Source organism: Crinia signifera, chromosome 7, assembly GCF_055691185.1.
Source record: "Crinia signifera chromosome 7, ASM5569118v1, whole genome shotgun sequence".
Taxonomy (NCBI): domain Eukaryota; kingdom Metazoa; phylum Chordata; class Amphibia; order Anura; family Myobatrachidae; genus Crinia; species Crinia signifera.
In genome coordinates, this window is record NC_139223.1 from 95,679,215 (window position 1) to 95,701,326 (window position 22,112).

The 22,112-nt window shown below is 45.7% G+C and overlaps 1 protein-coding gene across 1 annotated transcript in view; it reads right to left on the bottom strand.

Moving 5' to 3' along the window:
- Nucleotides 1–22,112, bottom strand: part of WDR75 (WD repeat domain 75) — a 334,745-nt gene that overhangs the window by 77,227 nt on the left and 235,406 nt on the right. The window contains exons 15-16 of the mRNA XM_083153502.1: nucleotides 11,974–12,068; nucleotides 6,863–6,958 (exon numbers count right to left, since the gene is read on the bottom strand). Coding sequence (XP_083009628.1) covers nucleotides 6,863–6,958; nucleotides 11,974–12,068 — 191 coding nt within the window. The remainder of the gene's footprint in view (nucleotides 1–6,862; nucleotides 6,959–11,973; nucleotides 12,069–22,112) is intronic.

Sequence of the window (22,112 nt, forward strand, 5' to 3'; positions counted from 1 at the left end):
CCGCTCCCCAGCCTCGTAGGCTGGTGTCTGTGGTGAGGAGAATCCACTCCCATATGCCGAACCTCCTGCCTCTTTGCAGGTTTGCTGAGTTTAGCCACCACAGCAGGGACAGACGGGCTCGAGGGGACAGGGTCACCCGTTGTTGAAGATGTAGGAGAGACCCTGACCACTGGTGAAGGAGAGACAACTGGAATTGGCGCGAGTGGAAGCGGCCGTACTGTACCGCCTCGAAGGAGGACACCATCTTCCCCAAGAGTCTGGTGCATAGGTGCACCGATACTTGCGGATGTCGCAAGACCGACCGGACCAGGACCTGCAGAGACTGAATTTTGTCGGGCGGCAGGAAAACTTTCATCTGCTGGGTGTCCAGAATCATCCCCAAGAAGAGAAGTCGTTGAGACGGCTGTAACTGAGACTTTGCAAAGTTCAGAATACACCCATGACTGATGAGTCTCCTGGGTGAGCTGTATGTTGGACAACAGAGCCTCCCTTGAACGATTCTTCAGAAGAAGATCGTCCAAGTAGGGGATGATGGTAACCCCCTGAGCCCTGAGGACCTCCATCATCACCGCCACCACCTTGGTGAAGACCCTGGGGGCCGATGAGACCGAACGGCAGGACCTGGAACTGCCAGTGTTGGTCCTGTATAGAAAACCGGAGGAAGGCCTGGTGAGGAGGCCAGATAGGGATGTGCAGGTACTCATCCCTGATATCCAAAAATACCAGGAACTCTCCCTGTTCCAGTCCCTGTATCACCGACTGCAGGGACTCCATTTTGAATTTGACCGCTTGTAGGAAAGGATTCAAATCCTTGAGATTTAGAATGGGCCTCACCGAGCCGTCCGGCTTCGGTACAAGGAACAGACTGGAGTAGTATCCCTGAGTACGCTGATCTTCGGGTACTGGTATCTCAACTCCTGTTGTCCGCAGCTTGCGGATTGCTGACAACAGAAGTTGCGCCTTGTCCCCTGAGACTGGGAGACCGGTCTTGAAAAACCTGTTTGGAGGGAGCAACCGGAAATGGATCTTGTAACCCTGACAAGACTGTAGCCAGATGTGACAGAGGGACAGCAGTCGGGCCCCGACCCTAGGATCCCCCAGATGGGACCGTGGACAGTCATGCGGCTGGCTTCCTCTGGAACCTCTAGATGGAGCTCCGCCTCTGGAACGACCTCTGAATCTGGTCGTCAGCCGAAAGGACCGAAAAGAGGGCCTTTGAGGGGTCCTGCGTGTAGTCGGTGGAGCCGCTGAGGGAAGGAAGTGGGACTTACCTCCCGTTGCTTGGAATATCCACTTGTCGAGCTCTGGCCCAAAAAGAACCTCCTCATTGAACGCCAGGGCCTCCACCGCACGCTTTGACTCTGCGTCAGCCTGCCATTGGCGTAACCAGAGAGCTCTGCGAGCAGAGATGGATAAGGCCGAAACTTTGGCTGCAACCATGCAGATGTCAGAAGAGGCTTCTATCAAATACAAGGATGCCTCTTGGATCTGTTCAGCAAGCTGAACAATGGAGGCAGAGTCAGAGCCCTCACAAACCTGTTAGGATCTGAGAAGCCCACACCCCCATGGCCTTATTTACCCAGCATCCGACCTGGGCCGGACGCTGAATAATTCCAGCCGCAGAAAAAATATTCTTAAGGGTTACCTCCAACTTACGGTCAGACGTGTCCTTAAGAGTGGTTGCACCCGGAACCGGGAGAACTGTCTTTTTAGACAGTCGTGAGACTGACGAGTCCACTACTGGTGGAATCTCAATCCTCTTTCTACCCTCCGGTGGGAGAGGATAAGCAGAAAGAAACCGCTGCGGTACCTGGAACTTTTTGTCAGGGTGATTCCAAGCCTGCAAAATATGTTCATCTAACTCCTCAGCTGGAGGAAAGGTGGGTGTCTGTCTTTGTCTCTTCCCAAAGAAAGAGGGATCGACAGGAATGTCTGTGTCATCTGACACCTTGCAGGCAATCTTAACCATGTGTATGAGGTCCTCCAAGCCTTGTGTGGCTGGGGCCGGCTCTTGCGTATACAATGCTTGAGCCTCAGGTTCATCCACATCATCATTAGCTGGAAGGGAAAATCCGCCCTCCTCCAGATCAGGCATATCCTCATACTCCCCAGAATCCCCAGAGGGTTGTAATACCCTTTTCCTGAGTAAGGGAGGGGGATTTTGCCTAGAAGATGAAGCGCCCTCTGCTGGGGTCAAGGCTTTTGTTAAACTCTGCACAGCAGAAGCCAAGGATGCCTGCTGAGTTCTGGAAGTCTCTCTATCCTTTTGAGCTGCTGAGAGCTCACAAGCTAAATGAGACATTACATCAGCGAGTTGTGATGCCCAAACAGGGGTATGCACGGGAGACTCTGGTGCTGGGGGTAAAGCAGTGCATTTATCACAAATAGAGTCTCCCTCCTTAGAAGGTGTAAATCTTACATTACACTTCTTGCAAGTAACCCTCTTGGAGCTACCCCCTGCCATGGTAAAACACCCAGTAATCACCACACACTACCACACTGTACACAGATAGTAGGCATAGGATAGGCAGCAATATATACTGGAAGGGAGAGACCGTAAAAGTAAAAGAGCCGTCACAGAGCCTTGAACAGCGCTATGGTATATAAACTAGGAGCACTAAGCTCTATTTGAGACACAGCCCAAACTGTCTCCACCTAGCTCTAATCCCCACTGTAACTCACAGACCGGGTAGAGCGTTCAGCAGGACGGTCACCAGGGGACAAGGATCGCCCAGTTGCAGTCTTAGGAGAGATCTACAGCGCAATAGTGGAGCCTCCAGCAGCGTGTTCAGCGGCGCCAAATGTCCAAGATGGCCGCCGCGACTTGCAGGAACGCTGGGGTATGCCAAGGCCTGCTGGGAAGCACCGCGCGGTGACTCCGCCCCCCGCCCGGCAGCTCAGTCACCCATAATGGCGCCAGGTTTAAAAAACCCTATGCTGCACCGCCGTTTGTGTCCCTGACCTTCCTCTAACAGGAAGGCAGGGTAATACTCACAGTGCTGCGGCCATACCGTCGGCGGTGGGGCTGGGGGAGGATCGGGTGCACGCTTCGTGTGAGCGGTGTCCGTTACAGCTCCAGAGACGGTGGTCTCTGTCAGCCAGGGAGCCGGGCGCAAACCCTATAAGCAGCAGCCGGCTTCCTCCGGCAGGCTCCCACGTCGCAGGCAGATAGTAGCAGCAACTATCTGCCTGTCCTCAAAGGCAAAACTTGCTGCTTTATGCCCTAATTACAAAAAGCCCAGGAGATGAGCCAAATTTTGGGCACGATCTAAGACTGCCTGGGAGGGGAAGTAGAAGGGGAGGAGTTGGTCACACTAATTTATTTTTTAAAGTGCCCATGCTCCCTGTGGTCGCCTTCTATTCCCCAGTGTAACTCCAGTGACACCTAGTGGATGAAGGAGAAAATTCAATCTTTATTTGTCATAAAATGCTCACATGTAATGAACATTTAAAAAAAAAATAGAACGTAAACAATACAGGCAACGACAATGGATGAAAAGAGGTAACACTGGAGTATATGAGAAGAAGATGCTCAATGCTTGGTATCCCAAGAGGTCCCTACCAAAAAACCTAGAATGAGCAGTGTTAGCTTCCGTATTAGCTGGCAGAATGTGTCCATTTTATCGTCAGGTATTTAATTATTGTTTAAGATTGTATTAATAAATGTGCGCTCTAATATATTACCTAGAATATTGTCTCATTATATTCAATTTCTGACACCATAGGACGCCTGTAGGTGTATTAGCTGCATTGTTGCATGTCCTTCTTCTTGGTTCAGTACTAATATGTTTTGAGGGAATGAAAGAGGAAAAAAAATGGAACGATGCTGGTCAAAATCTTTAATTAGAAAAAAGTACAGAGAACATCCACATTCGCTGGCTACTTTGATTACCTCTTTTGGATCATGGAAAAACTCTGTACCAAGGAGATGAGAACCCGTTGGGACATAAAAGGACTTGAACACTTAGCGCTGACACAGTCCCAAGAGGTAAAAGATTACTACAACCAACTAACTTTTGGCTCGGAGTGGGACTCAACATTACACAATTGTTCAATCTTATGAGACTTCTAGTAACGGAGAAAAAGGGTGTTCTCTTCTCCGTGGAATTAGAGATTAAGGACTCTGAGTCCAAGATAGAGATTCACAAGGACTTCAAATTTAACTAGAAGGTTCTTAACTAGAAACTAGAATGAATAGAGGCTAAGGTCACAAAAAACAAGGAGAAGAGATTCTACAGGGACAAACTGAATTTTAAGAACAAGATCGAAAACTGGAGCAGGGTTAGAAGTACAGCACAACAGAACATGGGCAGCATATACTATTAGAAGAAAATAGAAAACACAAGAAAGGATTCAAGGAATCAAGACTGGGAAACAAGGAAACATCTTCCTGTGTATCCAACCAACAGATCCACAACACTACAGGAAATCGCACAGATTCACGGAGAGAAGGATTTTTTTTTATCCCCAGGCTCAATTACACGCACCAAGGACAGGTTACATCTGTACATCTGTTACGTCTGTAACAGAGAAGACAAGGCACACATAACATATGAAAAGAAGGCTAGAAGAGGAGGATGCTGGGGGAAGCAAAGGTTATCACAAGCAAAGAAATCTACAATAAACCTTCTGGCTATGAAAGGAATCTTCAATCGATCACAACGCACTCTGACAGCCTCCAAAACATCTTTACCCAACAAATGCTTATTCTTTGCACCCACTAAAGCAAAGAAGAAGTTCGACACATTCAGAGACCTGAATAAATTTACAAGGCAACTCACCTTGAAAAGGCACTTTCTGAGAAAAGGAGACACAGAAATATGGACAGGTGTCAAAATCAGGATTAAAGGCAACATCCAAGCATTATTCGATAGCATCAAAAGGGAAATATATTGGAACAATCCTCGAACTAGTAAAGCAAGAACTGTGCAACAAGATCGAGCCCCCCATTGTGGAGCAACATCTCCTGAACAAAGAAAGAGCAGAGTGCAATATTCGAGAGAAAGATGAAAGCATAGTGATTAAATAAGGAGGGGGGGGGGGGGGGGGAAGAGTGTTGGTAATTATGGATTGGGCAGCCTATATATCTGAAACAGAATGGCTTTTGAGTGATACATACTTCTATATCTCTCGCTGTATAAAAATCTATACTACTATATATATTAATCGCTATCTCGATATAGCGATCTAGATTGTAAGCTTGCGAGCAGGGCCCACATACCTTTGACTGTCTGTAAATACCCAGTTTGTTGTATCACTGTCTCCTATTGTAAAGCGCAACGGAATATGCTGCGCTATATAAGAAACTATATATGTCAGTGATGGCTAACCTTGACACTACAGCTGTTGTTGAACTACACATCCCAGGGCATGCTGGGATGTTTAGTTCAACAAAAGCTGGAGTATCAAAATTAGCCATCACTGGTATAGGTCATCAGGGAAAATAGCATATACACAGATACATCACATTGTGGCACCGGGACCCCTCGACAACAATCAACTTTCGTCAAAAGAACTCACCTGTTGGGCACCAGGGCCCGCAGCCATAGCTGACAGAAACCGGAAGTGTCCAGTATTTATCTTTACTTGTCGTTTGATTTATATTTCATTTTTTGTTTTCAAATATTTTTATTGAATATTTTTCATAAATTTCTTTGTGTTTTGTATATACTGTATGATGCACATTGCCTGATGTGTTAGATGTCTGGCCATACCGGAAATTAAGGCTCTATCAAATTCATTCGAATGCCTGTAGGCTTGAAGCACAGTTTGTGTTGGTGTTTATGTTGATGTGATTGCTTTATTATAGGATCACATTATTGTTGTAGGTTTTATCTTATGATTTATTCCTTTTTTTATGGGCCTTCTATGTATGTGATTGTTTACCCGGTAACCTAGTATCAAGTGGACAGAACCACCGCTGGGACAATGTTCCCTGGCAATCACTTCCCCATGCGGTTGGCCGCCTGCCCGGACTGATTGGTTGGCAGATGATGGCCTTCCTTGTACTGAGGTCCATCTCCCTGCTTCCGCCTGCGGTCCTCAGATGCCTTGCGGGTTTGCGGCTGGCATGGTACTGCTTCCGGCAGCTTGGTGCCGGGACTTGCAGCAGGCAAGTCTGCTGAGTGTCACCTCTTCTCCTTCTGCTTTCTATCTATAGTTTCCATTTGTGTATCCAAAACGCTGGCATCTTTTGGCAGCAAGTGAAATTTTCTTTTTCACACATGCACAAACACAGAGGCAATCAACATGTACTTGTGTATGTATATATATATATATATATATATATATATACATATATATACACACACATATATACACACATATACACACACACACACACACACACACACACACACACACACACCGTATGAAATCAAAGATATAGAAGTGTGCTAGTAAACAATTTATATCATATAAAACTGACCCTTTACTCGGCTCATATAACAGTAAAAGATTAATAAGAAAAACATTGTGTTTGTTTTAAAAAATGGAAACACTGAAAACATGACGTCAAGATGATTATACACAGAATGGTTCACATTGGTATAACACTTTAGTGTATTTCTTCCATAATTGGAATAACAGCAAAAGAAGAAAACCCAGCGTGTTTCGTTCGGTGCAGAGTCAGCAGAAGGTAATCTTAATGTGTAAAATACTATGGGATTTACAAATAAAATTTATGAAAATACAATCAATGATTATACTGTAAACAAGCAATCATTTGCGTGAAATGAGTGGACTGAGACTTGCACATACTATTCCCACTCAATCTGAAAAAGTGTTTTATGAAATGCAATTTTGTTATAATGTTCCATAAGAAAGCATCTTTATATATTAATTTGCATTGTGCTACACTTACAGTTTGACTTTCCAGAAACAAAGGTAAAAGCAGCAATATTTTCTGAAAGGGAGTCTGACTGCAGAACTACAACATCAAGTTGGACCTTCCACACCACTGAAACAAAGTAACTTGTTAAGTTTAATACTGTTAGGTAGAAAATATACAGTTATAATACATTGACAAATTACTCATCTATGATTACATAATTTACCAATGCAAACAGAGACATTTTATTGCTAATATTTAAGTAGAATATTAAACATCTATAATAGAAATTTTGCTCTGCAAATATGCCCATTATAAGCATGTATTTAAAGTAGATCATGGGCATTTTATGTTTTATAGTTGATTTGCAAGTGGCTGGAGAGGAGATTTACAAAGGGGTCAAACCACATTGATTTTTGGAGATATAGGGTGAAATTTTATAGGATGAGAGATTCAGAAAGTGAGAGATTTGGTAAGAAATCTCCAGGGTTTTTTTAAAGCGCCAATCATTTACACTTCAAAATGAAATTGGTTCTGCAGTGTAAAGAATTGGCGCTTTAAAAAAACTGGAGAGGTCTTACCAAATCTCTCATCCTATTAAATTTCACCCCTGATGTGCATTTAGTCATTTGAGTGACTTAACTAGAGTCAACAAAGTGCATGGTTTATAACCACAATCCTAATTGAAACACATCGTAGATATGCTAACTGCTCCATGTATTAAGCTGTGGCAAACCACTAATTTCCCTTCAATAATTGGGGGGATGGGTCCTGCTCCCCAATTGCAGGGAGCCAGGTACTGGGTAGAGAGATTAATGGCTGCCGCCACAGCACAACCTCTCTCCCCAGCTCAGCACGCACTGCTCGGTATCAATGTTCTGGAGGGGGGGGGGGGTCGGGAACCAAATGTGGGCTGAAGGGGGGAGGGAACCAATGTGGGCTGAAGGGGGGAGGTCACCAACGGGTGATGAAGGGGGGAAGGTCAGCAACGTGTGATGAAGGGGAGAGGTCAGCAACGTGTGATGAAGGGGAGAGGTCAGCAACGTGTGATAAAGGGGAGAGGTCAGCAACGTGTGATGAAGGGGAGAGGTCAGCAACGTGTGATGAAGGGGAGAGGTCAGCAACGTGTGATGAAGGGGAGAGGTCAGCAACGTGTGATGAAGGGGAGAGGTCAGCAACGTGTGATGAAGGGGAGAGGTCAGCAACGTGTGATGAAGGGGAGAGGTCAGCAACGTGTAATGAAGGGGAGAGGTCAGCAACGTGTGATGAAGGGGAGAGGTCAGCAACGTGTGATGAAGGGGAGAGGTCAGCAACGTGTGATGAAGGGGAGAGGTCAGCAACGTGTGATGAAGGGGAGAAGTCAGCAACGTGTGATGAAGGGGAGAGGTCAGCAATGTGTGATGAAGGGGGAGGTCAGCAACGTGTGATGAAGGGGAGAGGTCAGCAACGTGTGATGAAGGGGAGAGGTCAGCAACGTGTGATGAAGGGGAGAGGTCAGCAACGTGTGATGAAGGGGAGAGGTCAGCAACCTCTTTGTTGTGGGCCAACAAAGTTCTAGTTACGCCTCTGGCAATAGCCATAATAAATACAATGTAACAAACTGAAGATGCAAAGGCTCAAATTTTGAAAAGCTTTTTGGAAAATGCAGAGTCTTGACTACACCAAATGGTAGGGGGCCTGGAACTGATAGTGATTGGATCCACTTGCAAAACAAATGATATATTGATCACCTGCCCAAATCAGAACGTGGAGATACACATTCTCGACTTTTGGCCTCAAAAGACATTTATTGGCTTCCATGCTATGGATCACTGATCAGAGATTCAATTTGAAAAAATAAAAGTCTACACAATATAGTGTTCAATGAAAAACCCGACGTAAAACCCCAAATTCCATTTTAGTGGAGGAACTGGAGTAATTTCTGAGATTATATATTGGATAGACTAGTCCAAGGGGTACACCTGAGTCCAATGATGTAACCTCTGGATATTAAACCTAGCACCTAGGTATTTGACAATGACTGCAGCATAAAAAGACCCTATTAGGCACTTAGCTTTTTCAGAGCCTTGATCCCTCAAGCGTTGGCTGGTACCAAAAAATCTGCCCTTAGAAACCAAACAAAGAAGAGGAGCTAGGAGTGCTAGCAGCAGGGCATCCTAATCTGACCACATGGAGTTTTGAACGGATCAGGATGCCTTGCCAGTAACAATAAGGGTGGTAACCATTATTACATACTGTTTATTGGGGCGTTTATAGGAATGGAACCACCAGGCCATCAGGCCATCGCATTGAGTGGGTGTTTATTACACATTTTTTTACTTATGCTACTTGATACCATGGTGTGTTTTTTATGGTTTCAATTTTAATGCCATTTATTAAAACTAATAACATTTTCAAATATAAAAACAATCCAATTGTTTAATTTTGTTTATATAAAATAGCACTGCTCCCTCTTCTTTTTTTGGCTTCCCATGTTAACACAGGAATAACTATCCTGTCTAAAGCAGCTGCTTTACTTAAAACCACTCTTGTTAAGTGCCTCAATTACCCTTCCACCTAAGTGGGTCGGGTCCGTATTCCACTTAGAAACCAAACACCTGCCAAGGGAAGAAGCAGCCTTTGTCAGACTGACTGCACCTGGCAGTTTTAGCGCAGAAATGTGCTTTTCCTAGCTGGAGCCTGGACAATAATGGTAATGGTACACATACTATATCCACAGTGCCAGCTTCCCTTGATCCAGCCTACCATCAGTGCTCCACCACACGACTCAGAGCCTTGCACTGGCATCAGTGACGTTCCACCAGGCCACCATTCTCTAGTGCGCAGATGCCATCACTGTTTCCCCGCAGGAGGTACAGGTCGCCCCCGCCACCCTACACTCATGGACACTGAGCTTTAGATGAGCTTATCATATACTACCTGCTAACTTATTCTACTATTGGTTATTGCCTGAGGTACTGATTTATTTATGACCACACAACATTAACTTTAGGGACATTGCTGCGTGTCTGCATACACGCCAACGGGCAAACTGCTGCTTGATGCTTATTAACCTCCACCCCTGGCCTAAGCTACTAACATGACCATTTGCTAAAAGGTGGATTATTGTGCTCCTTATTAAAAAAAAAGGGCTGTCTTATCTTCAAACTGCACTAACTTACCTGCTGAATTGTGGAAGTTATTCTTGGCAGACTAGTTAGAGTTTTAATTTTTGCATCATTAACATTAATATTTTCTATTTTGTACATTCTTGATTATCTAGATCTTCATTATTTTTATTCTTTGTTTCCATAAAGAGATGCATTTTTAACATAGTGTGTCCTGTGCTTTTGTGACCGTGAGATACATTTAAACTTTATATAAAATCAACCCAGAAGCTTATTGTATAGATTTCTTGGTATACAGACATAGCTGAAACCCGGAAGCCACCAAATCACTATTTTACACACATTCAACTGTACTACAAACCTATTTTGCTAATTGCAGGAGAGAACTACTAGATAAATCACTGTGAATGTCCTCAATGGAGTTTGTCCAATGCCCCCTTCTCCCACCATCTGTGCAGTAAAGGGGTAATTAGTGGAAATTACTGATCCAAGTCCTACATGCTGAGCGGTTGATATAATATCCCCCTACCACCCGCGGGACATCAAAGCTTCCGCTCATAGCATCCCTAACGCTGGAGGATAGGTAGGGGTCCCAATACATTGTTATGCCCAGGGGTCTTCACTGCTGTTAAATATATATATATATATATATATATATATATATATATATATATATATATTTATATTATTATTATTTATGTACATTTGGTCTATCTATAATACTTTAACTGACCCGGCATATACTGGATCACCTAAGTGTTCATCTCCGTGTTTGCCCGCCCCTCTCTGGAAACTCCCTTCTGAAAATCCTGCTTTTGCCCCTGCCCAGGGCAACATAAAGTCAGTTTTAGAGATTAAGGGTGAGCTGCCTCTGTTGGTGTGTATGAGTTGCATCGGTGTGGAAGACTATAATATTAGCAGGTTATTCTTAAATGAATTGAACTGTTTAAAAATGGGAGCAAAAATTCAGCAAGCTCTGTCTGAATTTAACAATTCCTAAAGTCAAGAAAATAAGTCATAGATAATTTGAAAGGTTTATTCTGATTTTGCTGTAATGGGTTGTGGATTTTTTTTTTTCTTAAGGAGAGTCACTTACAAGGCAAAATGAGGCACCTTAAAAAAAAAATAAAAAAAACTCCTGCAGGACCGCTGGACTGGCAACCCATTACATATACCTCTAGTGTCAGTTCTGCTTTCTTGATTTGAATCACTTTTCTTTTGTGTTTTACAAAGTGATTATCGTAATCTTTGCAAAGACCTGTCCCAAATATTTCCTTAAGATAATTCTATTGGATATCCGGATAACTGATACTGGATCTGTATTTGTAAAAAAAAGTGAAGTGTTAAAGCATATCCTCTGTGAAACGGGTTGGGATCATTGGGTCTACAGCAAGTTGGTCGACATGGGACAAGGTCGACAGGTCAATAGGCAGACACAAGCATTAGGTTGGGTGTCAAAAGGTCGACATGGGGTTTTTCACTGGTTTCTTTACCCGAGTGTCGACAAAGTCGACATGGACAGTTACCAGTGCACCACATCCCGTCGATTCGCTCGCTATGCTTCGTGCACGGTGCCTCACTGCACTCGGCACACTATTTTCTCCCCCCAAGCCCTAGTGGATGGTGGGGCATGAAATACCACCTGCCGGACACATGTCTGCTCAAAAATAGTGAAAAACCCCATGTCCACCTTTTGACTGTTGACCTTGACACTTTCGACCTAATGCTTGTGTCGACCTAATGACCTGTCGACCTAAACGATTGTCGACCAACTTGCTGTAGACCCAATGACCGTATCCCTGTGAAACAAGAGTTTCATGTGCCTGATATATAAGCCTCTTATTTGTCCAGCTGGACAAAGAAAAAATATAAATTTTGTCCTTTAATTAAACCACCCCAGTTCCACAATGGTATGGAGGGAAAATTTTAGCTTAGATTTGAATCATGTCAACTTCACAACTTTATGGTGTTTAATAATTATATACAATAATAATTACAGGTTTTATGTAGAAGAGTAGGAAAAACATAAACACATACATGCACACGTGAGTAGGTCCCAGCAACTTATAAATCCATTGTCAGTTGTAGCAAGAAAATATTTGGAGGAACTCATTTTTCCAAAGCATAAATTCCTACAGAAAGAAAAAAAAAAGATTACATTTGTAGCTGTAAAGTTTTACACAAGAGAAAAATAAAATATCCATAGTATGGTGTTTAAGTTTGTGTTCTATCAAATATGGAAGCTACAAATTCCCCACCAACCCTTCCACAGATGACTGAGTACAGACTCCATCTGGAATTTTATGACAGGTGTGGATAGAGGTGCTTCAATTTCAGGGACAGGAGGACCCATCAGGCTTGCCTTCCAAAAAAAGGTTTGAGTAAAACTCTAGCATTTGCTGGTGTAAAGGCACCTAAACAATAACTCTGGAAAGAGAACGAGAATGTTCCACATTAAAAATGGCCATCCCATTTGGAAGGATCTTGGTAAAGAGTAGCAAAAAATCTCTCTGGCATGGGAACTGCCAAGTCAATGTATGCATGCCGCGGACACAAAGCTCATCACATTTTATTAGGGGGTGCAACATCAAAGGGGTGTCCCTAGCACCACCTATTGGGCATATCTAACACCGCCCATTGGGTCTGTCAAACACCACCAATCAGGCATGTCTACAATCATCTATTGGCACTCGTTACAATATAAAACATCTCTCAGCCACACCATAATCCCCTGCCTATTTCAGATTTAATCTTTTAATTACTATATGCAAATAAAGTAAAAAACAAATATGGATGACAGGTGTGTAGTGATATGACAATGGTCTAGTACAATTAACAATGCAAAAAGATATTGCTGGTATTGCTAGCAGCAGAGGTGTTCATAATGGAGGTCACAGCATTAGGGGGTGCCTGTGCACCCCTAACACTCAATGTGGGCACGCCTATGCTCATCACCCAGAGTACTAGTGTTCCCGCTAGGCTGTTTTAGCGGGGCACTGTGCCCTGCCCGATTTTTAAAGGGTAAAATGCGCCCTGCCCCTCTGGCAGCGCCCCGCTAAAACAGCCTGTCACCTACTCTTGATACCGGGGTAGCCCGGCGCGGCAGTATATAGCGGTGCCCGGCGCTTCCCTGGCAGCGGAGAGCCTTCGGTGCGGCCAGGCCCGACCCTTTCAATAACGATGCTGGCCGGGCCCGCCCATTTTCTTGACGACGGCCGGGCCCGCCCATTTTCGTCACGACGCGGCTCGGGCACGCCCCTTTTGTGACATCGGCAGCTCGGGACCGCCTAGAACAGTGACGTCGGCGGTCCCGGTCCGCCCCCTTGACGATGCCCCCGTGCAGAAGGAACACTAGAGTACCAGGTACTCAGCCAAACAGATTGTTACGATGCCCACTGTGGCACAAGGAGCAACGGTTGGCGGATGTAGACAGGTGGTCAGGCGTGAGCCCGTAGCCGGGATCGCCGGTTAGGACGGCCACAGCGGATGCTACTCTAACTCTGTTGAGTCCCTGAGGCAGATGGTAATCCCCTGCAGAGCTAGGCTTCACCTGTGGCCGCCGCGTCCGAAGGAGCGAGTTAGGCCCGCTCCAACCCCGATGCAGCCAGGTCTTATGAATTGACAAGGGGTAGACGATCACCAAAGGGTACCCAAGAGGACCGCTAACTACTGGGCCTAGCTGAGAGTTGACCCGACTGCCGGCACCTGGCCAAACCGGGATGCGACCAAGTCGCAGACACAAGTGAACCAGAAGAGGAGTCACCAGCAGGCTACGCCCTAGGAACGGCGACTCCTCAAAACTAGGATAGCAATAGAGGACACTCCCTGCCTGAAAGATACTAATAAAGACAAGACAAAAGAGAAAGAACCAGAGAACAAGGAGGATACAATAAAAGATGATAACAAGAATGTACCCACGGAAGGGCACGACCACGGCGGGCCACTGGAGATGGATGAAAGAGAAGAATGAGCCCACGGAGGGGCACGGCCATGGCGGGCCACTGGAGATGGATGGAAGGAAAAAAAGAATAAACCCACGGAGGGGCACGGCCACGGTGGGCCACTGGAGATAGAGAGTAAAGACCGAGGCTCCACTGGAGCACTTACGTGACCCACGAGAAGATGGAGACAGTGGGCCAAGCACAGGCTCAGGCTGAAGCAGGTCTTCTGGCTGACGCAGGATACAGAACAGGACACTCCACGGAAGGCTGGGGGAAGCAGACACTGGAAAAACAAGGAGCTGGACAAGGACTTTGGACTGGGAAGCCCAGGGGACCGGAAAGCAGAGCTATCTGCTAGCTGGGCAGAAAGCCATTAGCTCACAAGCTTAAAGCTATAACTGGCGTCTGTGCCCAGCAGACGCCGGCTATTTATTTAAATTTCGCGCCGCCAGACTGACGTCAGGCGCGCGCGTCTGCCGCAGCCGGGCGGAAGCTCGAGGACGTTGCCTGGCAACGTCCCGACGCTCCGAGTCAGAGGGAGGCTTGGGACGCTGCCCGGCAACGTCCCCGGCCACGTCACTGTGTGCCGCATCCACCATCCGTCTGGGTGCACTACAACCCGGGAGGCGGCGTGCAACACACATCTTCTGGCACAAACTGCCAAGAATGAGACATGTGACTGTATAGAAGCTGTCTCTAGGGAAGCATCTCAGATATAAACAGAAGCCTTATGTCTCTGATTTACCAAGGCACCAGTCCAAGACTATTGAGTTGCTGACCAGGGCAACAGTCAAGATTTGATGAATAGAAGCACCAACAAAAAGAAAGAAGTGGTGCAGCAATACTAAGTCTGCTAAATAGAACTAAACTTTGGTAAGTTTTAGACCCGCCTCAACAGCGGTGGGGTTAACAAAATATGGGGGAAGGAGGGATCATAGAATGCACATAGAATACATGAGATGCTATCATGTAGATGCACAATCCAGATTTTTTGGGGGTCCCACACCCCAGATTCAAACTTAGTATTAGGGACTGATCAGAAATACGAGGTCACCTTGATGCTGGTTGATAGGCAAATATTGCTTGGCCAATGAATATACTAAGAACCTTGATTGTTCATTAATAATGTGGACTGGGCATCTGCACTGTTTTTATTTTGCAGAACTAAAGCATGATAGCACCGCATTCTAAGAACTCCCCACCCTACATATTTTATATTGTGTACACCAGTGTACACCAGTGTTCCCAACCCTGGTCCTCAAGTACACCCAACAGAGCATGTTTTGCAGATCTCCTCAAAGAATCACAAGTGACATAATTAGCTCCACCTGTGTACCTTTTAAAATGTGTCTGAATAATGAGTGCACCTGCTGGGAGACCTGGAAAAAGTATTTAATTTTACTCATTTACTGTTATTTTCTCTTACCTTTGTCATACATTTATTGCACTCTGTTTCCATTTTCACACCTGCTCACATTTGCTTCACTTCTGACCTTCTCTGTTAATTTCATCCTCTCGCTTGTTGTTGTTTCATACTTAATTAGATTACTCAATCAACCTGATTTTACCCACTTGTCTCCTCTCTGACAGTTGTTCCTTGCCTGTTACCTTCTCTCCTCTTTCATATCCCAAGCTCTCTCACTCTGGGCCTTATTCTAGTTCACTCTTTCTGACAAAATCTTTCTTAGATGGACAAAACCATGTGCACTGCAGGTGGGGCAGATGTTACTTGTGCAGAGAGAATTAGATTTGGGTGGGGTTTTACTTCAAAGTGAGATCTATATTGCAGTGTAACAATAAAGCAGCCAGTATTTACCCTGCACAGAAACAAAATAACTCACCCAACTCTAATTATCTCTGCACATTTTACATCTGCCCCCCTGCAGTGCACATGGTTTTGTCCATCTAAGAAGGATTTTGTCAGAAAGAGTGAACTAGAATAAGGCCCTCTGTTATCTACCACATCCTCGCAATCTACTACAGACGCTGTCTGTCTTCCCAAATCCCTGCTCTCTGTCTGCTTTCACTAACCTACCCTCTCACCTCTGGTCCTCATGGCTGTTAATCTCTCAACTTCACTTTCTCCAATCGCTCCTCCCCCCTCCAATCCCATACCTATCCTGACCACTCGCCCCCGCACCCCCTCTCTCCCAACGACACCCCCCTCGCTTCTGCAATCCCAAAAACTTTATCCACATAAAAACACAACCCACCCCCCTCTTTCCTGTGCCCTATGGAACGCCAGATCCATCTTTATAAAGACGCCGTATCTTCGACATTGGACTCTGTCTGCCCTCCCTCCTCTACCCCTTCGATGCTCCAACCCCCAACCGTGGCACTCGCCTATCACCCAATTCCTTAAAAAGTGCTCTCGCACTGCTGAGCTTCTGGAAGAAATCACGCTCCCTCGCGGATTATCTCCATTTCCAATTCATTCTTTCCTCCTTCAGCTCTACCCTTGCTCTGGCCAAGGAATCCTTTTTTAAGTCCCTCATCCTTTCCCAATCATCCAACCCCCACAGGCTCTTCGCCACCTTCAACTCCTTGCTCTCCCCCCCCTCCTCCAGCTATTCCGTCCTCCATCGTAGCCGCTGATTTTGCTACCTACTTTTCACCCAAAATCTCCTCTCTCAGGACTGCCATCACTGCTGCCATGACCTCATCCTCTCCCTCTCCCTCCTCCCTTCCTACATCTCCACTCCCCTCCTTCCCACCCCTGTCCTCATTTTACCCAACCACTGCTGCTGAAGTACACTCTATCCTTCAATCTGCTTCTCCCTCCACCTGCCCGCTCGATCCTATCCCCTCCAATATTATCCGTCGTCTCAGTCAGTCAGTCTGCTCTCACCTGGCTCACCTCTTTAATCTTTCCCTATACTCTGGGATCTTCCCTTCCTCCTTCAAACACGCTCTTGTCTCCCCAATTCTCAAAAAAACAAATCTGGACCCCAACTCTTCGTCCAACTACAGGCCCATCTCCCTCCTGCCTTTTGCCTCCAAGCTCCTAGAACATCTGACCTATAATCGTCTCCTAAGCCACCTTATTGCTAACTCCATTCTAGATCCCCTCCAATCCGGGGTCAGCCCTTTACATTTCACTGAAACTGCCCTGAGCAAAGTCACTAACGATCTACTATCGGCTAAATCCAAAGCCTCTTCTCTATCCTCATCCAGCTTGATCTGTCGGCTGCCTTTTGACACTGTTGACCACCCTCTCCTGCTCAACACCCTCCGCTCATTTGGCGTCACTGGCACGGTCTTCTCCTGGTTCACCTCATACCTCTCCGATTGCTCCTTCTCAGTTTCCACTCCAAGCTCCACCTCTGCTACTACCCCACAGCCAGTCGGTGTTCCCCAAGGGTAAGTCCTTGGCCCTCTCCTCTTCTCCCTCTACACCACCTCTCTGGGCACCCTCATCAGCTTCTATGGTTTCCATTGCCACCTTTATGCTGAGGATACCCTAATCTATCTCTCCTTCCCCGACCTATCCCCATCACTCCTGTCCAAGGTCTCCGCATGCCTCATGGCCATCTCAGCCTGGATGACCCAACACTTCCTGAAACTAAACATGGCTAAAACTGAACTTCTAATCTTCCATCCCCTCTTCTCCCACTATCTCCATCAGCATTGGTGAAACCGAGATCACCTCAACGACCAAACGCGCTGCCTCAGTGTCATCATTGACACCTCCCTCTTTCACCCCCCACATTCGTGCTCTCTCACAGTCTTGCCGCTTTTACCTACGCAACATCTCGCGCATCAGACCATTCCTCTCCACTGATTCTCCACTGAAAATTCTCATTCACTCTTGTCAACTCCCGCCTTGACTACTGCAACATCCTTCTCTATGGGCTACCTCTCACCTCTCCAATCCATTCTTAACACTGCTGCTAGGCTCATCTTCATCTCCCGCCGCTCTACCTCCGCCTCCCCCCTCGGTCTATCTCTTCACTGGCTCCCCATTCCTTTCCGAGTTCTCTTTAAACTCCTCACCACCACCTACAAGGCTCTCTCCTCCTCCACCGCTCCTTACCTCTCTTCACTGATCTCTATCCACATTCCCTCCCGTCCTCTTCGCTATGCCGCTGACCTCTCACCTAATCACCTCCTCCCACTCCCGTGTCCAAGACTTCTCTCGCGCTGCCCCCCTGCACTGGAACAACCTCCCACGACCCATCAGGCTTTCTGATTCCCTTGGAGAAATGAAGTAGCGCTTACCAATGAGAAATAATCAAAGTAAAAATCATTTAATTACATATAAAATAAACATAATTCATATACACATTTAAACAATAAAATGGTACCATAAATATGGGGGGATAAAACCTCTCAAAAGGTCCTCAATGTATGCCAATGTAATTGAAAAAAGGGGATGAATAGGATCCGCTCCTATTTGTGCCGTCTGGGTACAGTCCCGAATGGAACAATAGAGTCCTTTTGGACTGGGGATGTTGGGGGTTTATTTTCCACTGGATTCGATAATACACACAAGATGAAGGTATATTTACCACTGTATATCCCTTGGGAGATTTGTATCCATGTAGGACTGCTGTAGCAAGCTGTTTTTCTCAGTTTGAAGGGTGGAGGTAGATGAAATTTCCTCCTGGGTAGGAATCACGATGAATGTGGAAAAGCAGGGTGACAATGTCCCGGACAATTTGTATTCCAACAATAGGGATTGGAGACGGCTGGTTGGATCCTGATGCATATAAAATAACGATGGCAGTGAGGGGCTGTGAGAGGGAGCAGCTTCCAACGCGTTTCACTGCCTCTAGGGGCAGTGAAACGCGTTGGAAGCTGCTCCCTCTCACAGCCCCTCACTGCCATCGTTATTTTATATGCATCAGGATCCAACCAGCCGTCTCCAATCCCTATTGTTGGAATACAAATTGTCCGGGACATTGTCACCCTGCTTTTCCACATTCATCGTGATTCCTACCCAGGAGGAAATTTCATCTACCTCCACCCTTCAAACGGAGAAAAACAGCTTGCTACAGCAGTCCTACATGGATACAAATCTCCCAAAGGATATACAGTGGTAAATATACCTTCATCTTGTGTGTATTATCGAATCCAGTGGAAAATAAACCCCCAACATCCCCAGTCCAAAAGGACTCTATTGTTCCATTCGGGACTGTACCCAGACGGCACAAATAGGAGCGGATCCTATTCTTCCCCTTTTTTTCAATTACATTGGCATACATTGAGGACCTTTTGAGAGGTTTTATCCCCCCATATTTATGGTACCATTTTATTGTTTAACCCCTTCCCGACATTTGACGTACATTTACGTCATGGTCGGGAAGCACTTCCCGACACATGGCGTAAATGTACGTCATGGATTTAAACTGTCACCGCGTCTATAGACGCGGTGACAGTTTCAACATGTCTGCTGTCCCTGACAGCAGACATGTCCGTGCATGCCCAGGGGGGGCTGCGATGCCGCCCCCCCGTCGGCGATCGCTGTGATTGGCTGTTCAGTGTGAACAGCCAATTACAGCGTTTTCCTGTGTCACCGGCGAATAACGTTCGCCGGTGACACGGGATCAGAGGTGATTGGTGCTGTAAAGTACAGCACCAATCACCGCGGGGTGTAAGGGTGACACTGGTGTCACCCCACCTCACCCCGCCCGCCCCCAAAGGCCGTGATTGGTTCGTCGGACCGACGGACCAATCACAGCCAAGGAGGGGGATTTAAACTAACGGTGACTGCACTGCAGACGCCATTCCGGTCTGGAATAGCGTGCAGTGCGGTCACCGTACCCCCCTGCCGCCATACTGACCAGAACCTTGCTCCATACTTGCTCCATACTTACCTGATCGCTGCTTCATCACTGCTTCCTGGATCCTGTTGCTACTTGTGCCTTCCTGTGAAATTGTGCTGAAATTGTGCTGCTGCAGTGTACTAGCTAGATAGAGAGAGAGAGAGATAGATAGAGAGATAGATAGAGAGATAGAGAGAGATAGAGAGAGATAGAGAGAGATAGAGAGAGAGATAGTGTCAGAGAGTGCTATATTTTGTGCTGCTGCAGTGTGATATAGTTATAGATAGAGAGAGAGAGATAGAGAGAGAGAGATAGATAGAGAGGCCTAGTGACAGAGTGCTATATTTTGTGCTGCTGCAGTGTGATAGTTATAGAGAGATAGAGAGAGATAGAGAGAGAGATAGAGAGAGAGATAGTGTCAGAGAGTGCTATATTTTGTGCTGCTGCAGTGTGATATAGTTATAGATAGAGAGAGATAGAGAGAGAGAGATAGATAGAGAGGCCTAGTGACAGAGTGCTATATTTTGTGCTGCTGCAGTGTGATAGTTATAGAGAGATAGAGAGAGATAGAGAGAGAGAGATAGAGAGAGATAGTGACAGATTGTGCTATATATTTTTGATATAACTGACTGCTGCCCCCTCCTTTTGTGCTGATCAGTATAAATTAACTGATCAGCAACTTTTTGGGGGCGCAGGTTTTTTTTTATATATAGATATACCTGTCAGTGCTGCTGCTGCAGTGTCATAGAGTGATAGATAGTGAGAGATAGAGAGATAGAGAGAGATAGTGACAGAGAGTGCTAAATTTTTTGTCTGCTGCCCCCGCCTTTTGTGCTGATCACTATATCTGAGGTGATCAGCAACTTTTTTGGGGGTACAGAGGTTTTTTTTTTTTTATATATACCTGTCAGTTGCACCAAAGGTTGTGCACCTGCTGCACCTCACTGGTAATCAGTGTCGCATCACTGATCACCCTTTTTTTTTGTGTGTGTGCTGTGGGGTCTTTTTTTAATTTTTTTTTTACACACACTGTGATTTTGTGGGTGTCCTGTGGCCGCTGTGCGCTGATCAGTGACGTACATCACTGATCATCTTTTTCGGCACAGGGTTGATCTATATATTTTTTTTTTTGATCAAATTCCTGTTGCCTTTGAGCGCTGTTCAGTGACAGACGTTACTGACCAACATCTGTGCTCAATTTTTGGCGCAGGACCTTTTTTTTTTTTTTTAACCCCTTAAATTTTTTATTTTTAACCCCTTCCTTTTTTTTTTTTTTATTGGTATAAAGTATTTTTTTTTTTCTGCACCACATACACACTACACACTACATACCCCCCGGATTGAAATAAAGTTTGTACCCCCCCCTACACTATACACGTGTTGAAACATTTCACTACCAGTAACACAAAAATAAAAATGGCATCCCAAATGTCCTCCCAAATGTCCTCCCAGTCATCCAGGAGAATGTATTCAGTGGAGGAGGCATATGCCATGCTTGCTTCTGACTCTGACACAGCCAGTGATGCAAGCGGGGAATTTGAAGGATTCGCCTTAAGCTCCTCTTCCTCCTCTGGTGATGAGGGACCCCCTCAAAGACGCCCCCGTAGAGCAGCTGAGACCCCCCCCCCCAATAATTGATCTCGTATGGACCCCACCACCAGACAATTTTGAGCCCCAGGTTCCTGAGTTTTTGGCCATGCCAGGAATCCAATTTGATTCCACAGGTCTCAGAGAAATTGACTTTTTCAAATTATTTTTCTCTGATGATTTTATAAATTTAATGGTGGACCAAACTAATTTATATGCCCAGCAGTTTATTGCTCAAAACCCCACGTCATCATTTGCTAGGTGGACCCCTGTAGATGCAGTAGAGATGATGACGTTTTGGGGTCTGGTGTTTCATATGGGCATAGTAAAAAAGCCAGAAATTAGGCAATATTGGAGTACAGATGTTCTGTACAGTACTCCATTTTACCGTATGGCCATGACCCGGACTCGATTTGAGACAATTCTTAAATTTATACATTACACCGATAATGCACAGTGCCCACCCAGAGATGATCCCACCTTTGACCGGCTATTCAAAGTCAGGCCGGTCATTGATCATTTCAGTGCCAAATTTGAAGAGGTGTACATCCCTGAAAAATTTATTTGTATCGACGAGTCCCTTACACATTTTAAAGGAAGGGTTAAATTCCGCCAGTACCTTCCCAGTAAGAGGGCAAGGTATGGCATAAAAATGTACAAACTGTGTGAAAGCACCTCAGGGTACACCCACAGGTTTAGGGTTTATGAAGGGAAGGATTCAAGAATTGAACCGCCAGAATGCCCCCCCTCCCTCGTAGGTGTTAGTGGGAAAATTGTCTGGGATTTAGTGCACCCCTTCCTGGATAAAGGTTATCACCTCTATGTGGATAACTTTTACACCAGCATCCCCCTGTTTAAGGCCCTTGGTTCAAGAGGTACAGCA